The sequence below is a fragment of the Crinia signifera genome, chromosome 2, assembly GCF_055691185.1.
Source record: "Crinia signifera chromosome 2, ASM5569118v1, whole genome shotgun sequence".
NCBI lineage: Eukaryota > Metazoa > Chordata > Amphibia > Anura > Myobatrachidae > Crinia > Crinia signifera.
The window spans coordinates 260528273-260545419 of NC_139218.1; the positions used below are offsets into that span (position 1 = coordinate 260528273).

At 40.0% G+C, this 17147-nt stretch overlaps 1 protein-coding gene across 1 annotated transcript in view; it reads left to right on the forward strand.

Annotated features, from left to right (window-relative positions):
• The first annotated feature begins 707 nt into the window (after positions 1 to 707).
• The window catches only part of LOC146060774 (sodium/hydrogen exchanger 2-like), a 68873-nt gene continuing 52433 nt past the window's right edge, over positions 708 to 17147 (forward strand). The window contains exons 1-2 of the mRNA XM_083174391.1: positions 708 to 1109; positions 7852 to 8315. Coding sequence (XP_083030517.1) covers positions 872 to 1109; positions 7852 to 8315 — 702 coding nt within the window. The 5' untranslated portion in view covers positions 708 to 871. The remainder of the gene's footprint in view (positions 1110 to 7851; positions 8316 to 17147) is intronic.

The window sequence follows — 17147 nt, forward strand, 5'->3', positions numbered from 1 at the left end:
GCATCCCCTCGCGATGTTTCAGGCACGGTGCCTCGGTGTGCACACTATTTTATTCTCCCACCATGCTCTACTGGATGGTAGGGCATGAAATACCGCCTGTTGGCGCATGTCAGCTCAAAAAACAGCGCAAAACCCCAAGTCGACCTAGACACTGTCAACCTAATGCTTGTGTCGACCTGATGAGCTGTGAACCTAAACCCATCTTGACCTTGACCCAAAACGACCTAACGGTGTCGACCCAATGCTTGTCGACCAACTTTCTGTAGACCCAATGACTGTATCCCCCTGTGGATACTCCTCCTTGCTTGGAAAATTACAAACCAAATTGTACTGTACTGTATATGCTTGATCTTTACTAAACAATTGTTTCACAAAATAAAAAACAGGTATTTATATAACATAATGATAATCAAATATAGAAAGAATTAAAACCCTGTATAAAGCAACATCATTACAGCTGCAGGACATGGTTATGAGGACAATGCTACTGCTGTTTCTTTGTAGTTCTATATCCCTACCCTATCGTTCCGTCAGTAGCACTGCCATTAATGCGATCACCCCTGTGTGCTGATGTCGGTGTCCTGTGTGAATACATACGTGCAGAGGCTCCCGTCCCGGGTGACGAGACAGGCGGCGGAGGGGAGGGGTCGCCGGGCTGTGCCAGGGCCGGTGGGCAGGTCCCGCACTCAGCACCTGTTCCCTCTGTGTGTGAGACTACTGCAGGAGAGACGGGACAGGAAGTCAGCGCAAGGTCTCCCAGTCCCAAATCAGTGCCGGCAGCGTCATGTGTCAGTGCTAGGCTGCGGGGGTGTGCGGGGACTGGGTGCCTCTATCCCGGGCAGAGCCTGCCAGTGTGCGCTGATTCTGTGCCATGACGCCCCAAGTGCCCAGAGCCGGGCTCTGCCTTATGCTGCACTTCTTCATCATCACACTACTAGCCAGGCTAGTCAGCTCATCCTCTGCTCCCAGCACAGAGCTACACACCGTACCCCACCATGGGGTCACCCCCGCCGAGACCCGGCTGTCAGTCTTTACCCTGGACTACCCCCATGTACAGATTCCTTTTGAGATCACACTTTGGATCTTGCTGGCCTCCCTTGCTAAGATCGGTGAGTAGATCCAGTGTCTCCCTTGCTGCCACTATCCTTTGCAAAGGTGCTAGTGATATTGAGGAACAGTTTGGCCACAGGGAGCTTGCAATATAGTAATCGTACAGTATGTAAGCTCGTGCACTGCCAGGCAGGTGATTATTATAGAATCACTATCATTATATGTGGCAACATCTTTTTTTAGAACATCTAGCATATGTATTATGTTTATGAATGCCATATTTATATTATGCAGTAACTTTAGGGCGCCTTGGTTCTAATTAACGTGTATAATCCTGCCGAGATGAAACTGTCCTAATTCTGCAGATCCACAAAGAACCTACCATTCACACACATGTTATTTTTAAATGCACTTGTTACCTTGTTCAATCTCTTGAGAGACCTGTGGTTATTTAAAACCTGACAAAATCTGGGATGCTATATAAAAATGCTTCTTCTGTGATTGGTTAATGATTATTTGGGTTCATTGAAGTTTACACATTTAATTTCATTTCCATCAAACCTGCAGTTGCCTGTACTATTTGAAATGATTATACAGAAAAACTTCCCCAATACTGAGAATATACTGTATACTATACTATATGTGCAGGCAGGTATAATGTGCAATACTTTATGTAAAAATGAAAATAGGTCTTGCTAGGCAATGTATTATTTAGTACTGTAGAGGTAAGTATTTGTTGGCAGGTTATTGGAAATGAATAATTGATATATGCATTTCATAATTTTCGAAGCTAAGCTACAATATTGACAAAACCTAAAAAGGCTTTAATTGCACTGATGTGACACTCCAACAAACAGCATCAGCTCATTAGATAAAGTGATGCTCTAAAGGGAAACCTTTTAGACTGTACATGTTTCAATTGCTAAATTGTGGATAACGTTCTAATATTCTTATTCACATGTAATAACTATAGGTCTAAATGAGACAAGAATGGAGATGTTTTGAAAAGATTATAAGTGTATTATTATAGTACATAAGCAAAGTCTTTCCTTTATTTAAGTTGTCTACCCTACAGTATGTCCTTTTGGAACTTGTACAGTCTGCACTTGAGGACAGATATCCCACACAACACAATGTGGGTCATGTGGTTTGTGTTTTCGGGGAAACAATCTTACCTATTGACAAGACCCGTCATATGAAGAGATCCTTTCTGTTGCTAGTGTATTCACAAGGTGGCTTGTTTCAGGTAGTTTAGTCCTCACTAAGGCCTGCAGTCCCACTGCATGCTGCACACAGGAATGTCATGGTTACTACTGTACAAAGCTGCCCACTTGTTTCTTTCATTTATTTCAAATACATAAATGACATGTTACTTAATTATGGTTCCTTTTTTTTAAGGTATGTACACACGGTGCAATATGGTCGCTGAGCAATTTTGGCTTATTATCGCTCAGCGACCATATTGCACAAGGTACCATATTTATCATTGACTGACTGACAAGTCAGCACTAAAAAGTCAAAATCGCAGGAGCATCCTTTTGCGACCAGTGACCATTAATTCTTTGAGTGACAACATCTATGTGAGATATGCGCAAAATATCCGCTAATAATGCCAGCGTCGCTCACATTTGTCATATAAATTAAAATAAAAAATGTTATGTAAAAAAAGATTTTGGGGAAAATTTAATAGAATGATAGATTCAGATTGTGAGAGATTAGGTACGAAATCTTCAGGTTTTTTTAAAGCGGCAATCATTTTCACGGCAAAACTAGTTTGATTGTGAAGCGAAAATGATTGCCGCTTTTAATAAATGGAGATTTCTAACCAAATCTCTCACTTTCTGAATCTCTCATCCTATTATATTTCACCCTATATTTCCTACATAAGGTAAACATTCCACGTCATTATGATTAAATTTTCACGCCTATTTTGACAAATTTACTTTGCACTTAAAGTGTTAAGGGCTGGCTGTGGCAGTGCGCTCCTTACAATTTATCGCCCTGTAAAACACGAGTAATATGGTCGCTCAGCACCATTTAGCCAGCGATACTGGCTAATATCGCCCCATGTGTACAGGGCTTTAGATCACGTTCTCACCAAATTATATTTTCTCTGCAAACATAAAATATCAGTGTGAGCCAGACAGTTTAATATGACCTGCAATAATTGTGTTCCTTTATAACACTTTACGACTGCACAGCAACTGCAGTAATCATGTGTACAAAACCTGTTTTATTAAAGAAACTGCAGTGAAAGTAACTGATTTCTAAGTATGTTAAATATATATTGTTAGTCAGGCTCTACTTTACAAAAATATTGTTAGAGGATTTACCCTCTGGTACACCAACTGTGTAAAAACAAAAAAGTGAAAAGGGAAAACCGCATGTCATCGCACATAGAAATACAATGCATTAGTACAGGGGTATGGAACCGGGGGCACGGTAGTTGCTAAATTCTAGTGGGCTAAAGGACCTTTGATGCCCAGGGGAGGAGCAAGGCCAGGGGGCTTGCTCTTTTCTCTCTCCACGCCACCACTGGTTGCCTTCAGTAACCAGGTGGCGGGTGAAGTTGAGCCAGCGTGCCTGAAGCGTGGTGAGCGAAGCGAGCCCACAAGGGTCTATTTGGGTGCCTTATTCCGACCCTGCTCCTCCTCTCTCTGCCCCCTCTCCTCCCCTGTCATGTGACAAGGTCCCTCAGCCCACTTGAATTTAGACCTAACCCTTGTGGCACTGCAACTACACATCCCAGCATGCCATGCCACAGTTTCAGCATGACCAAGCAGCAAAACTGTTGTCGGGCATTCTGGGATGTGTCGCTGCATAGCAGCTGCAGTGACGTATATTATCTTCCCTTTGCTTTATTACATGTATTTGATATGTGGATATAACTGTGGTTGAGATGCATCAGGTACATTTTCTATGTTTTTGTGGCTTAGAGCTTTTAAAATGTATTTCAATATCCCTTTCATTTTAATGGAAGTTCCAGTATGTAATAACCCAATTAAAATAAATGAGTAATATGAATGGAAGAAACTTCAGTAGCAAAAGCATTCCTTTCTCCCAAGTTCCTCACAAGGCCTCACTGACAACAGCTTTGGCTAGTTTCCACTATTACCAGGAATGTATCTGGGGCTTTCTCTCTTTCCCATGCTGGTCAATGTTGTTCTGCAGGCTGAGGTGTCTATTCCTCAAGCCATTTGGCAGTGCTAACTTAGGGGGTAATTCAGATCTGAATTCCCACTGCGGCCGATTATCAATCGACTGTGCATGCCAATGGGCCACAATGCACGTGTGCGACGCCCGGCAGCGATGAACTCCTGCTGCTTTTCTTGATTGATGCCCGTTCGCAAGGTGATTGACAGGAAGTAGGTGTCTGGGGGTGGTAACTGGTCGATTAGTGGTAGTGTAAAGAGTGCTAAGAAAAAGGCAGGCATGCCAAAAGAAACACAAGGTTTGCCTAGGAAAACGCTAAATTAGCGATTTAGGGGAGGATGTGTGAATTTTTGGCCGTGCAATCAGGTTTGCATTTCCCCCAACTCACAGTGAATAGCAGTGGTGTATAGTAAAACACCAGAACAATTCTCCAGTGAGGAGACAGCTGATTTAAGAATCAGCTTTAAACTTGTTCCCTATCATTGCTGTTCCTACTCTCCTCTCATTTGAACGACTCGCATTCTAGTACTTGTGTGCACCCATATTCTGAACATTACACATGGCATATAAAGGCAAAATATACTTTCCTAGACATGATGGAAGAATGCCGTTCCTTTCACAAGAATTGTAATTCTGCTCTGAAAACAAACACACAGTTTTGTGTAGAAACGGGTGGAGTTTTCCTTTGCCTTTTGTCATTGCCATGAAGGCTAGTGCTACTACTTGGAAAACTTAAGGGGTGTACACACAGGGCAATCTTCTAAGCAATTTTGACTACATTGTCAAAATCACGTAGAAGGTTGCCTGAATCACCCCGTGTGTACACAGTGGGCTATAGTGACACTATAGCTAGTGTCAGCTGCCCACCCCCTGCACCCGCCACACCAGGCCATTACCATGCGAATTCCCAGTGTTTTCATGGAAACAACCATGAAACGCTGGGCCCATAGGCTGCACCCCCCTGCCTGCACTGCTAGGTGCGAGCAGGACAGTGAACATGCAGTTTGCCGCACCTGCTCGCATCCAGCATCTGCACATGTGAAGAAATGCGCCTGTGCATGCACAGATGCGGAACATCTGTCCCCCGTGCGAATGCGTGCGGGACCAACACATTTAGAATAACACCCTTTATCCTTGTGCAATCTTTGTCCTATTTCATTTAAACTTCATGCAACATTGTAGAACTAGGTATGGATCGTTAGGTTGACAAGTTTTAGGTCGATCGATATTGGTTGACAGGCAGTAGTACATCCACTTATGAAAAAGTTCAACATGCATTAGGTGGACAGGGTCAAAAGGTCTACACAAGCAAAAGGTGGACATGAAAAATGTTGACATGTTTTTAGGTTTTTATTTAGTGTCTATGTCGACGTAGGTCGAAATGGGCACCGTATAGGTGTACCGTGTCCCCTCATATGGCTCGCCATGCTTCGGGCACGGTGCCTCACTGCGCACGGCACACTATTATATTCCCTCTACACCTTCACTGGGAAGGTAAAGTATGAACAAGTCCTTTTTAAAAAAATTTGGGGAAAACATGTCGACCTTTTGATCGTGTCAACCTAATGCATGTCGAACTTGTTCATGTGTCGAGCTACTGTCTGTCAACCTAATGTAGATGTAATGACCACATACCATACGAGCTAGGTATAACAAGAACATGGCATTACATTTGCATATAGGGCCAGATTCTGACCTGATTGAAAGTTGCAGATGTCTGCAAGTAGATAGCCATCGCTCCGACAAAAAAAACTCGCCCTGTGTAAATTTGCGCATCGACTTGCACATCCAATACACAATCCCCGATCATTGACAGATTATTGCACTCTGTGCCTTAGGGGGTTATTCTAGTTCATTCTTTCTGACAAAATCCTTCTTAGATGGATAAAACCACGTGCACTGCAGGTGGGGCAGATGTAACTTGTGCAGAGAGAATTAGATTTGGGTGGGGTTTTTCTTCAAAGTGAGATCTATATTGAAGTGTAAAATCATGCAGTCAGTATTTTCCCTGCACAGAAACAAAATAACTCACCCAAATCTAATTCTCTCTGCACATGTTACTTCTGCCCCCCTGCAGTGCACATGGTTTTGTCCATCTAAGAAGGATTTTGTTAGAAAGAATGAACTAGAATAAACCCCAATGTGAGTAGCTCTGATCCTTCCACTAATCTGCGACTGAGACAGGCTGATCATGGCCAGCGCTGATGTCACGGACCCTCCCTTAAAACAGATGAGCGCACCTGCGTTTTTCTGACACTCCCAGGAAGCTGTCGGCTACCGCTCCAAAACGCCAAGTTACTGTCAGTCAATTTCCACCCGCTTTGCATTTACGATGCACGTGCATTTTCTTTCACTAATTAGGCTAATTAGGCTCACACATGCGTAATGCTCAGTCATTCGTTAATCGCTCGCTTCGCAAATTCTCAAGTTTGCAATCAGCTCTGAATCAGGCCCACAGTGTGGCTACCAATCCAATGTATGGGAAACAGCATGGGAAAAACAGCGGGAACCTAGATATGCTGATTTTCTGGTGGAAGCTGCTTATAAATCTGCTGCAGTGGGTCAGATTCAGAAATTCACAGAAAAATATTTACATAATGATCTGTGCATGTGCAGGAGTTACACCGCAAATGTGCAGATCAGCTGCTGTTGCCCTAGAAGCCACAGCATTATGCACATGCAGTGGTGCCTAGGGGTGGGGAGAGCGGTGTACTTTTTACCCCGGCCCGCAACTGTTAGTGGGACTTAAGTCTCTCCCCCACATTCCCCATTACAGGGACAAGAGAGAACTAACTGCTACAGCAGCCTCTCTCTCCATCCCATCTCTGCATAGTGCTGTGTGCTGAGCGGGGGATAGAGGCAGCTGCAGCAGTAGCCTGGCCTCCCTTTCTCCCTGTGTGCTACACCTGCATCCCAACGGATTATACTGCTTTCACATTGCAGAAATGGGTAATGACACGGTATTCTTAAATGGGGCTTCACATTGCAGGTGAAAACCGTTTTAAAAATCATTTAATACCATTCAAAATTCAACCCGTTTAATCCCCAAGGGACACGTTTCAAGCCGTTGAAATAGAGCTGTTCACACTGCCTAAAAAACGGCTTTAAAACGTGTAGGACTCTGCTTTTTAACTTTAACCGGTAAATCAACTTTGGCACTTTCACATTGCAGCCTTAAACGTTTTAAAATGGGAAAAAAACGGCAATACACCATTTTAAAAGTGCAATGTTAAAGGGGTATTAGACACCAGTGTCCACCTGGGTGTGTGTGACACCAAACAAACTAATACATTTTTTTAAAGCACACCTCCTCCCATTGGCCACCTCCTATATATATGTACTGGGTCTGGCTGGCCTGCAGTGCTCCTGCTGATATGCTGCTGGCATTTGGGAGAGGCATCATTAAATGTTCCAGAAAAAAGAGGCACATGGTACCTGTTTATTAGGCATACCAAAACCAGCAACTGTGTCATTGGATGCAGCTTCACTCGCCAAGACAGTGTGCTTTTGTCATACATCCTGAGTAACCTGAGGGTTTATTATTTCATTTTCATGTGCACGAGGAAAAAAACTTGAAATGAATATTAATTGTATTTTTCTATCTAGCAGTTATATGATATATCACCTTTTTGTATCTTTCTCACACAGGCTTCCATCTATACCACAAGTTGCACACTATAGTACCGGAGAGCTGTCTCCTTATCCTGGTTGGATTACTTCTTGGCGGAATTATATTTGCAGTTAATGAACGTTCTCCGCCTGCAATGAAGACGGATGTCTTTTTCCTGTATCTTTTGCCACCAATTGTGTTAGATGCAGGTTACTTTCTGCCCACACGCCCCTTCTTTGACAACGTGGGCACGATATTCTGGTATGCAGTAGTGGGTACATTATGGAACGCTATGGGTATTGGCATATCACTCTTTGGAATCTGTCAGATAGAAGCATTTGGGCTGTTAAATATCACGTTGCTGCAATGCCTGCTGTTCGGAAGCTTGATTTCAGCTGTAGACCCAGTGGCCGTTCTGGCTGTTTTTGAAAATATTCATGTCAATGAGCAACTCTACATCTTAGTATTTGGGGAATCCTTGTTGAATGATGCTGTCACTGTGGTAAGTATGCTTATTTTACCTATTGCATTTGAAGTAGAAAGAGAGATGTTTGTGTGTCCAGCGCTTAAGCTGTTCCCATATACTTTTCACACCAAATGTGAAAAGTAAAGTTATACAGTCACCATCAATCAGTCCGTCTTTATGATAAATGAATCGGGAGTGATGATAGTTGCAGATGACGTCCTCACACTCTCCACGATGTATATGAAATACAATTGGAGCAGAAATAGTGCAAATACGTTTTGATAAACAAAGTGATTTATTTTAAAAGTTGCACTTACAATTTAGACGAAAAAACAGGCATAAAAGGGATTTCTTTGGCAGAACAGCAACCAGCAACCAAAGGATGGAAATGTGGGGTAGCCACAGCAGCGCAGGGTCCGGACCAGTCACTACTATGAACCCCGTATGGAAGGTCGGTTCGCCCAGAGGAAATCCAGTTCAGATAGAAGCCACACTTAACGCGTATCGGTATAAAACCTTCATCAGAAGTGTGGTTACATGAGCTCACTGCTGGCTTTAAATAAGCCGCCGCTCAACATGTCAGTGAACACTAATTTCCGGTTGCCGGAGACGCTAGCCCGGAAGCAGTATGGCTGTGCGTTCCAGACAGCCGGAAATGCGCTCCATCACAACACGTAGTTGTAGCGCTCGTGTTTTTTTCCTTTTGTTTAATTCATACCTTAGACGGTGTTACCGCTATAATGATTATAACTAGGGAGAGGCGACATCCTTTAAAGTATAAAATGATCTGTCGCTATGTACTGCTTAATATTTTGATGGAAAGAAAAACATGGCCGTGCGTTCCATAGGTAAATGGTGCATGACAGATTGCGTGTCAATGACTATAATACAGTACAATACCCGTTATAAAATCATGAGCAAGCTAAAAAGTGAATATTATACACATATGGAGATGAATAATTAATAAATATGTATACATTGGTAATATATTCAATAAAAATGTGTACAATAAAAAAGAATACATAAATAATCTACACAGAGTATTAAAAATAGTCTATATGATATCTTAAAAATATAGAGGAATTTGGGGATAAATACAATGGATTCACAGGAAATGTCGTAATTCAAATTCTACGTTTAACCCATTGGGAACAATGGTTTTTAAACGATGTATCCAGCGCATCTCTGTTTGAGATAATCGCTTATCCAGATCCCTTGTACGCCACTTGGACGTCAGCTGCTGAATACCCCAGAAATTAATTAAAAAGCATTCCTTGGAATCATGGTATTTCTTAAAATGCATGGAAACATTATGAGTGACAAGACCTTTGCGTATGTTGTAGATATGCTCCGCTAAGCGGATCTTCAACTGTCGGGTAGTCTTCCCTACATAAAATAGGCCGCATGCACACTCTAATAAATATATCACATTCTTCGAGTGGCATGTGATAAAATTTTCAATTTTAAATTCTTCTCCTTTTACCTCAAACGTTGTTATTTTTCTTTCTTTGGATTTCACAGTTTTACAGGCTAAACAGCTCCCACATCTATGAAAACCTTTAGTTCTCTCGCTTTGCCTTTGTTGCGTCTCAAGGGTACTTTTAACTAAATGATCTTTCAGAGATCGGGCTTTTCTATATATAAAAGTGGGTTTTTGCGGAAGTAGGTTACCAAGAATTGGGTCCTGTTTAAGTATAAACCAATTTTGTTTAAAAACTTTTTCTATTAGGTTGTGCTGATTTGTAAAATTTGAAATAAAAGACCACTGGTGTTTGTCAGTGTCATTTATCATATTTGGTTCCCTTATTCTTAGGAGCTCTTCTCTATCTTTGTTATTTATTTTATTTTTTGCTTTTCTGATGAGTTCCTCAGGGTAACCCTTAGCAGATAGACGATCAGACACTTCCTGTATTTGCTGTTCGCAGATTACCGGATCTGAGCAATTTCGCTTCATACGTACAAATTGGCCATATGGAATGCCATTAAGCCAGTTTCGATGGTGGGCACTGGTTATATCTATGAAGCTATTTGAGTCAGTCAGTTTCCTGAAGGTCTTTGTATTGCACTTTCCATCTTTTATAAAAATTAGTAAGTCTAAAAATGATATTTCTTCTCTACTCTTTTCAAACGTGAGGTTGATGTTAAAAGTATTTGTATTCAAATTATCACAGAATGTTTCCAGTTCTGCATCACTTCCCCGCCAAATAAATAAAACATCATCTATAAAACGGAACCATGACACTAGACCCGCCCCCAGCGTGCCTCCCTGCCAAATGGACTGGTCCTCCCAGTAGGCCATGTACAGGTTGGCATAGCTGGGGGCGAATCTAGTGCCCATTGCAGTGCCTATGCGTTGAATAAAAAAGGAACCATCATAATAAAAGTAATTATTAGATAGTATAAAATCAATGCTCTTTAAAATAAATTGTTGTAGTTCTGCATTGTACTGAGATGTTGAAAGGAAGTAGGTGACTGCTTCTAAACCCTTTTCCTTGTTAATTATTGTATACAGGGTGCTTACGTCTGCACTGCATAAGATATCTTCATTTTGCCATTCATAGTTAGACAGTTTTCGTAGGACATCTCCCGTATCTTTGAGGAAAGCTTTAGTGGTTATGACTAAAGGTTGTAGATAGTGGTCAACCATAGCCGAGAGGTTACTGGTTAGGCTATTACACCCAGAAACTATGGGCCTTCCTGGGGGAGCAATCGGGTCCTTGTGCACTTTTGGTAATATATAGATGGTTGGTATCGATGGCTCCTTAATATTAATGAAATCAAATTCACTTTTGGTGATAACTTTACTCTGTAGAGCGTCGGTGGTTAGGTCAATCAAGGATTTAGAGATTCTAGTGGTAGGGTCTACTTTCAATTTTTCATATGTGTTGCCAGCTCTTAGTTGTTTATCGATCTCATTTTTATAGAAATCTTTAGTCATCAAGACTACCCCTCCCCCCTTATCAGCGGGTTTAATGATTGTATTTTGATCATCTTGCAACATCTTAAGAGTTTGAAAATCTTTTTTACTTAGATTAACTTTATTTGTGTAGCGCCCTGCCTTTGTTTTATTAATCTTCTCAATCTCCTCACATACTATTTTATTAAAACATTCAAGAAAGCTGCCTTTACAGTGTGTTGGATAAAATAATGATGGCGGTTTGAATCTTGAAGTGATAGTTGGTGGACTATCCTCAGTTTCAGTAGTTTTTTCTTTATCTTTTGTTTCAAAAAATCTTTTAATGGTAAGCTTTCTAATATATTTTTGGATGTCAATAAAAAGATCAAAAGAATTGGCTCTACAAGTGGGCGCAAATTTTAAGCCCTTCTGTAGTATCCTAATTTCTGACTCATTTAGGTCTCTTCCTGTTAGGTTGAAAATTTTACCTTTTGATTGGTCATCTATGATGTTAGATATTTTTGCTTTTGGGTTTTTAAGTGATTTTTTTGAGGGATTTTGCCTTCTTTTTTGTCCTGCACGTTTCCCTCGTTTTGTTTTCTTTTTTCTTTTTGCTATCGTCTTATTGGGGTTTGTTGCTCCCATTCTAAAAAAGACTGGCTTTCTTTTCTTGTCTTATCCTCATATCTATCCAAGTTACTGAACCGGTTTCTGAGTCTTATAGGGTATGAGTCCTGTGGTGCATAATTAGGTCTAAACGGTCTCTTCGGTGTTTCCCACATATCTTCCCTATAATGATCCTCATCATAGTTTCTCCATTGATTTTGTCTCATAGGGCGTCTATATTGATACCTCTTTTTATATTGGTTCTGTCTATTGTTTGAATTTCCATAAACTGGTATTTGTGAACGGTCCTCTAATTTATTGTTAAATTTTTTCTTTTGTACACGGGATTTTTTAAAAGGGGGTACATATGTGTTAGATGGTTGAGAAGAGGTAGTTCCTGAATTTGATGGTACTGCTGTTTCAACTTCTTTGACAGGATTTGTATCCCTTAAATACTTCTTTCCCTTTCTTTCTCTTAGTTCACGAGTATTTTTACTAAGTTTGTCCAGTAGGGCTTCCTCATACATGGGAAAATCATCTAAATCTTTGAAGGGGCGTACCATATTTTGAAGTGTTAAGATTTCTTCATTTAATGTTTTAAGTGTTTTTGCTCTATCTTTTAAAATGAGATTCATTAGGGAGTAAGAGCAGGTATCTAGGATAGTGTCCCAATCCTTTCTAAAGGATTCATCTAGTGTATTAAATGATGGTGGTTTCAGAATTTTTAACCCTTTAGGTATGGTTTTGGAAGCAATATAGTGCTCCAGGGTCACTATTTCCCACCAAATCTTGTTTTCTTTGATCATCACAGACTCAAGTTTAAAAAATACAGAACCAAGGTTCTCATTACTGATGTCGATATTTGCATCCTGTGATGTAAACGTGTTTTTTACCAGTTGATCACGTAATTCTCTAAAGGCGAACATATCAGCAGCACTAACCCCAAAAAACAATGGATGTGCAAAGGAAACAGAGTGGAGTGGTGTTTCAGGGTTCTGTGCGCTCAATATAGCGAATGCAGCTTAACACACATAACAATGAGTGACATCCAAATACACTCAAAAAACAGTGGAAGTAGAAAGAGAGATGTTTGTGTGTCCAGCGCTTAAGCTGTTCCCATATACTTTTCACACCAAATGTGAAAAGTAAAGTTATACAGTCACCATCAATCAGTCCGTCTTTATGATAAATGAATCGGGAGTGATGATAGTTGCAGATGACGTCCTCACACTCTCCACGATGTATATGAAATACAATTGGAGCAGAAATAGTGCAAATACGTTTTGATAAACAAAGTGATTTATTTTAAAAGTTGCACTTACAATTTAGACGAAAAAACAGGCATAAAAGGGATTTCTTTGGCAGAACAGCAACCAGCAACCAAAGGATGGAAATGTGGGGTAGCCACAGCAGCGCAGGGTCCGGACCAGTCACTACTATGAACCCCGTATGGAAGGTCGGTTCGCCCAGAGGAAATCCAGTTCAGATAGAAGCCACACTTAACGCGTATCGGTATAAAACCTTCATCAGAAGTGTGGTTACATGAGCTCACTGCTGGCTTTAAATAAGCCGCCGCTCAACATGTCAGTGAACACTAATTTCCGGTTGCCGGAGACGCTAGCCCGGAAGCAGTATGGCTGTGCGTTCCAGACAGCCGGAAATGCGCTCCATCACAACACGTAGTTGTAGCGCTCGTGTTTTTTTCCTTTTGTTTAATTCATACCTTAGACGGTGTTACCGCTATAATGATTATAACTAGGGAGAGGCGACATCCTTTAAAGTATAAAATGATCTGTCGCTATGTACTGCTTAATATTTTGATGGAAAGAAAAACATGGCCGTGCGTTCCATAGGTAAATGGTGCATGACAGATTGCGTGTCAATGACTATAATACAGTACAATACCCGTTATAAAATCATGAGCAAGCTAAAAAGTGAATATTATACACATATGGAGATGAATAATTAATAAATATGTATACATTGGTAATATATTCAATAAAAATGTGTACAATAAAAAAGAATACATAAATAATCTACACAGAGTATTAAAAATAGTCTATATGATATCTTAAAAATATAGAGGAATTTGGGGATAAATACAATGGATTCACAGGAAATGTCGTAATTCAAATTCTACGTTTAACCCATTGGGAACAATGGTTTTTAAACGATGTATCCAGCGCATCTCTGTTTGAGATAATCGCTTATCCAGATCCCTTGTACGCCACTTGGACGTCAGCTGCTGAATACCCCAGAAATTAATTAAAAAGCATTCCTTGGAATCATGGTATTTCTTAAAATGCATGGAAACATTATGAGTGACAAGACCTTTGCGTATGTTGTAGATATGCTCCGCTAAGCGGATCTTCAACTGTCGGGTAGTCTTCCCTACATAAAATAGGCCGCATGCACACTCTAATAAATATATCACATTCTTCGAGTGGCATGTGATAAAATTTTCAATTTTAAATTCTTCTCCTTTTACCTCAAACGTTGTTATTTTTCTTTCTTTGGATTTCACAGTTTTACAGGCTAAACAGCTCCCACATCTATGAAAACCTTTAGTTCTCTCGCTTTGCCTTTGTTGCGTCTCAAGGGTACTTTTAACTAAATGATCTTTCAGAGATCGGGCTTTTCTATATATAAAAGTGGGTTTTTGCGGAAGTAGGTTACCAAGAATTGGGTCCTGTTTAAGTATAAACCAATTTTGTTTAAAAACTTTTTCTATTAGGTTGTGCTGATTTGTAAAATTTGAAATAAAAGACCACTGGTGTTTGTCAGTGTCATTTATCATATTTGGTTCCCTTATTCTTAGGAGCTCTTCTCTATCTTTGTTATTTATTTTATTTTTTGCTTTTCTGATGAGTTCCTCAGGGTAACCCTTAGCAGATAGACGATCAGACACTTCCTGTATTTGCTGTTCGCAGATTACCGGATCTGAGCAATTTCGCTTCATACGTACAAATTGGCCATATGGAATGCCATTAAGCCAGTTTCGATGGTGGGCACTGGTTATATCTATGAAGCTATTTGAGTCAGTCAGTTTCCTGAAGGTCTTTGTATTGCACTTTCCATCTTTTATAAAAATTAGTAAGTCTAAAAATGATATTTCTTCTCTACTCTTTTCAAACGTGAGGTTGATGTTAAAAGTATTTGTATTCAAATTATCACAGAATGTTTCCAGTTCTGCATCACTTCCCCGCCAAATAAATAAAACATCATCTATAAAACGGAACCATGACACTAGACCCGCCCCCAGCGTGCCTCCCTGCCAAATGGACTGGTCCTCCCAGTAGGCCATGTACAGGTTGGCATAGCTGGGGGCGAATCTAGTGCCCATTGCAGTGCCTATGCGTTGAATAAAAAAGGAACCATCATAATAAAAGTAATTATTAGATAGTATAAAATCAATGCTCTTTAAAATAAATTGTTGTAGTTCTGCATTGTACTGAGATGTTGAAAGGAAGTAGGTGACTGCTTCTAAACCCTTTTCCTTGTTAATTATTGTATACAGGGTGCTTACGTCTGCACTGCATAAGATATCTTCATTTTGCCATTCATAGTTAGACAGTTTTCGTAGGACATCTCCCGTATCTTTGAGGAAAGCTTTAGTGGTTATGACTAAAGGTTGTAGATAGTGGTCAACCATAGCCGAGAGGTTACTGGTTAGGCTATTACACCCAGAAACTATGGGCCTTCCTGGGGGAGCAATCGGGTCCTTGTGCACTTTTGGTAATATATAGATGGTTGGTATCGATGGCTCCTTAATATTAATGAAATCAAATTCACTTTTGGTGATAACTTTACTCTGTAGAGCGTCGGTGGTTAGGTCAATCAAGGATTTAGAGATTCTAGTGGTAGGGTCTACTTTCAATTTTTCATATGTGTTGCCAGCTCTTAGTTGTTTATCGATCTCATTTTTATAGAAATCTTTAGTCATCAAGACTACCCCTCCCCCCTTATCAGCGGGTTTAATGATTGTATTTTGATCATCTTGCAACATCTTAAGAGTTTGAAAATCTTTTTTACTTAGATTAACTTTATTTGTGTAGCGCCCTGCCTTTGTTTTATTAATCTTCTCAATCTCCTCACATACTATTTTATTAAAACATTCAAGAAAGCTGCCTTTACAGTGTGTTGGATAAAATAATGATGGCGGTTTGAATCTTGAAGTGATAGTTGGTGGACTATCCTCAGTTTCAGTAGTTTTTTCTTTATCTTTTGTTTCAAAAAATCTTTTAATGGTAAGCTTTCTAATATATTTTTGGATGTCAATAAAAAGATCAAAAGAATTGGCTCTACAAGTGGGCGCAAATTTTAAGCCCTTCTGTAGTATCCTAATTTCTGACTCATTTAGGTCTCTTCCTGTTAGGTTGAAAATTTTACCTTTTGATTGGTCATCTATGATGTTAGATATTTTTGCTTTTGGGTTTTTAAGTGATTTTTTTGAGGGATTTTGCCTTCTTTTTTGTCCTGCACGTTTCCCTCGTTTTGTTTTCTTTTTTCTTTTTGCTATCGTCTTATTGGGGTTTGTTGCTCCCATTCTAAAAAAGACTGGCTTTCTTTTCTTGTCTTATCCTCATATCTATCCAAGTTACTGAACCGGTTTCTGAGTCTTATAGGGTATGAGTCCTGTGGTGCATAATTAGGTCTAAACGGTCTCTTCGGTGTTTCCCACATATCTTCCCTATAATGATCCTCATCATAGTTTCTCCATTGATTTTGTCTCATAGGGCGTCTATATTGATACCTCTTTTTATATTGGTTCTGTCTATTGTTTGAATTTCCATAAACTGGTATTTGTGAACGGTCCTCTAATTTATTGTTAAATTTTTTCTTTTGTACACGGGATTTTTTAAAAGGGGGTACATATGTGTTAGATGGTTGAGAAGAGGTAGTTCCTGAATTTGATGGTACTGCTGTTTCAACTTCTTTGACAGGATTTGTATCCCTTAAATACTTCTTTCCCTTTCTTTCTCTTAGTTCACGAGTATTTTTACTAAGTTTGTCCAGTAGGGCTTCCTCATACATGGGAAAATCATCTAAATCTTTGAAGGGGCGTACCATATTTTGAAGTGTTAAGATTTCTTCATTTAATGTTTTAAGTGTTTTTGCTCTATCTTTTAAAATGAGATTCATTAGGGAGTAAGAGCAGGTATCTAGGATAGTGTCCCAATCCTTTCTAAAGGATTCATCTAGTGTATTAAATGATGGTGGTTTCAGAATTTTTAACCCTTTAGGTATGGTTTTGGAAGCAATATAGTGCTCCAGGGTCACTATTTCCCACCAAATCTTGTTTTCTTTGATCATCACAGACTCAAGTTTAAAAAATACAGAACCAAGGTTCTCATTACTGATGTCGA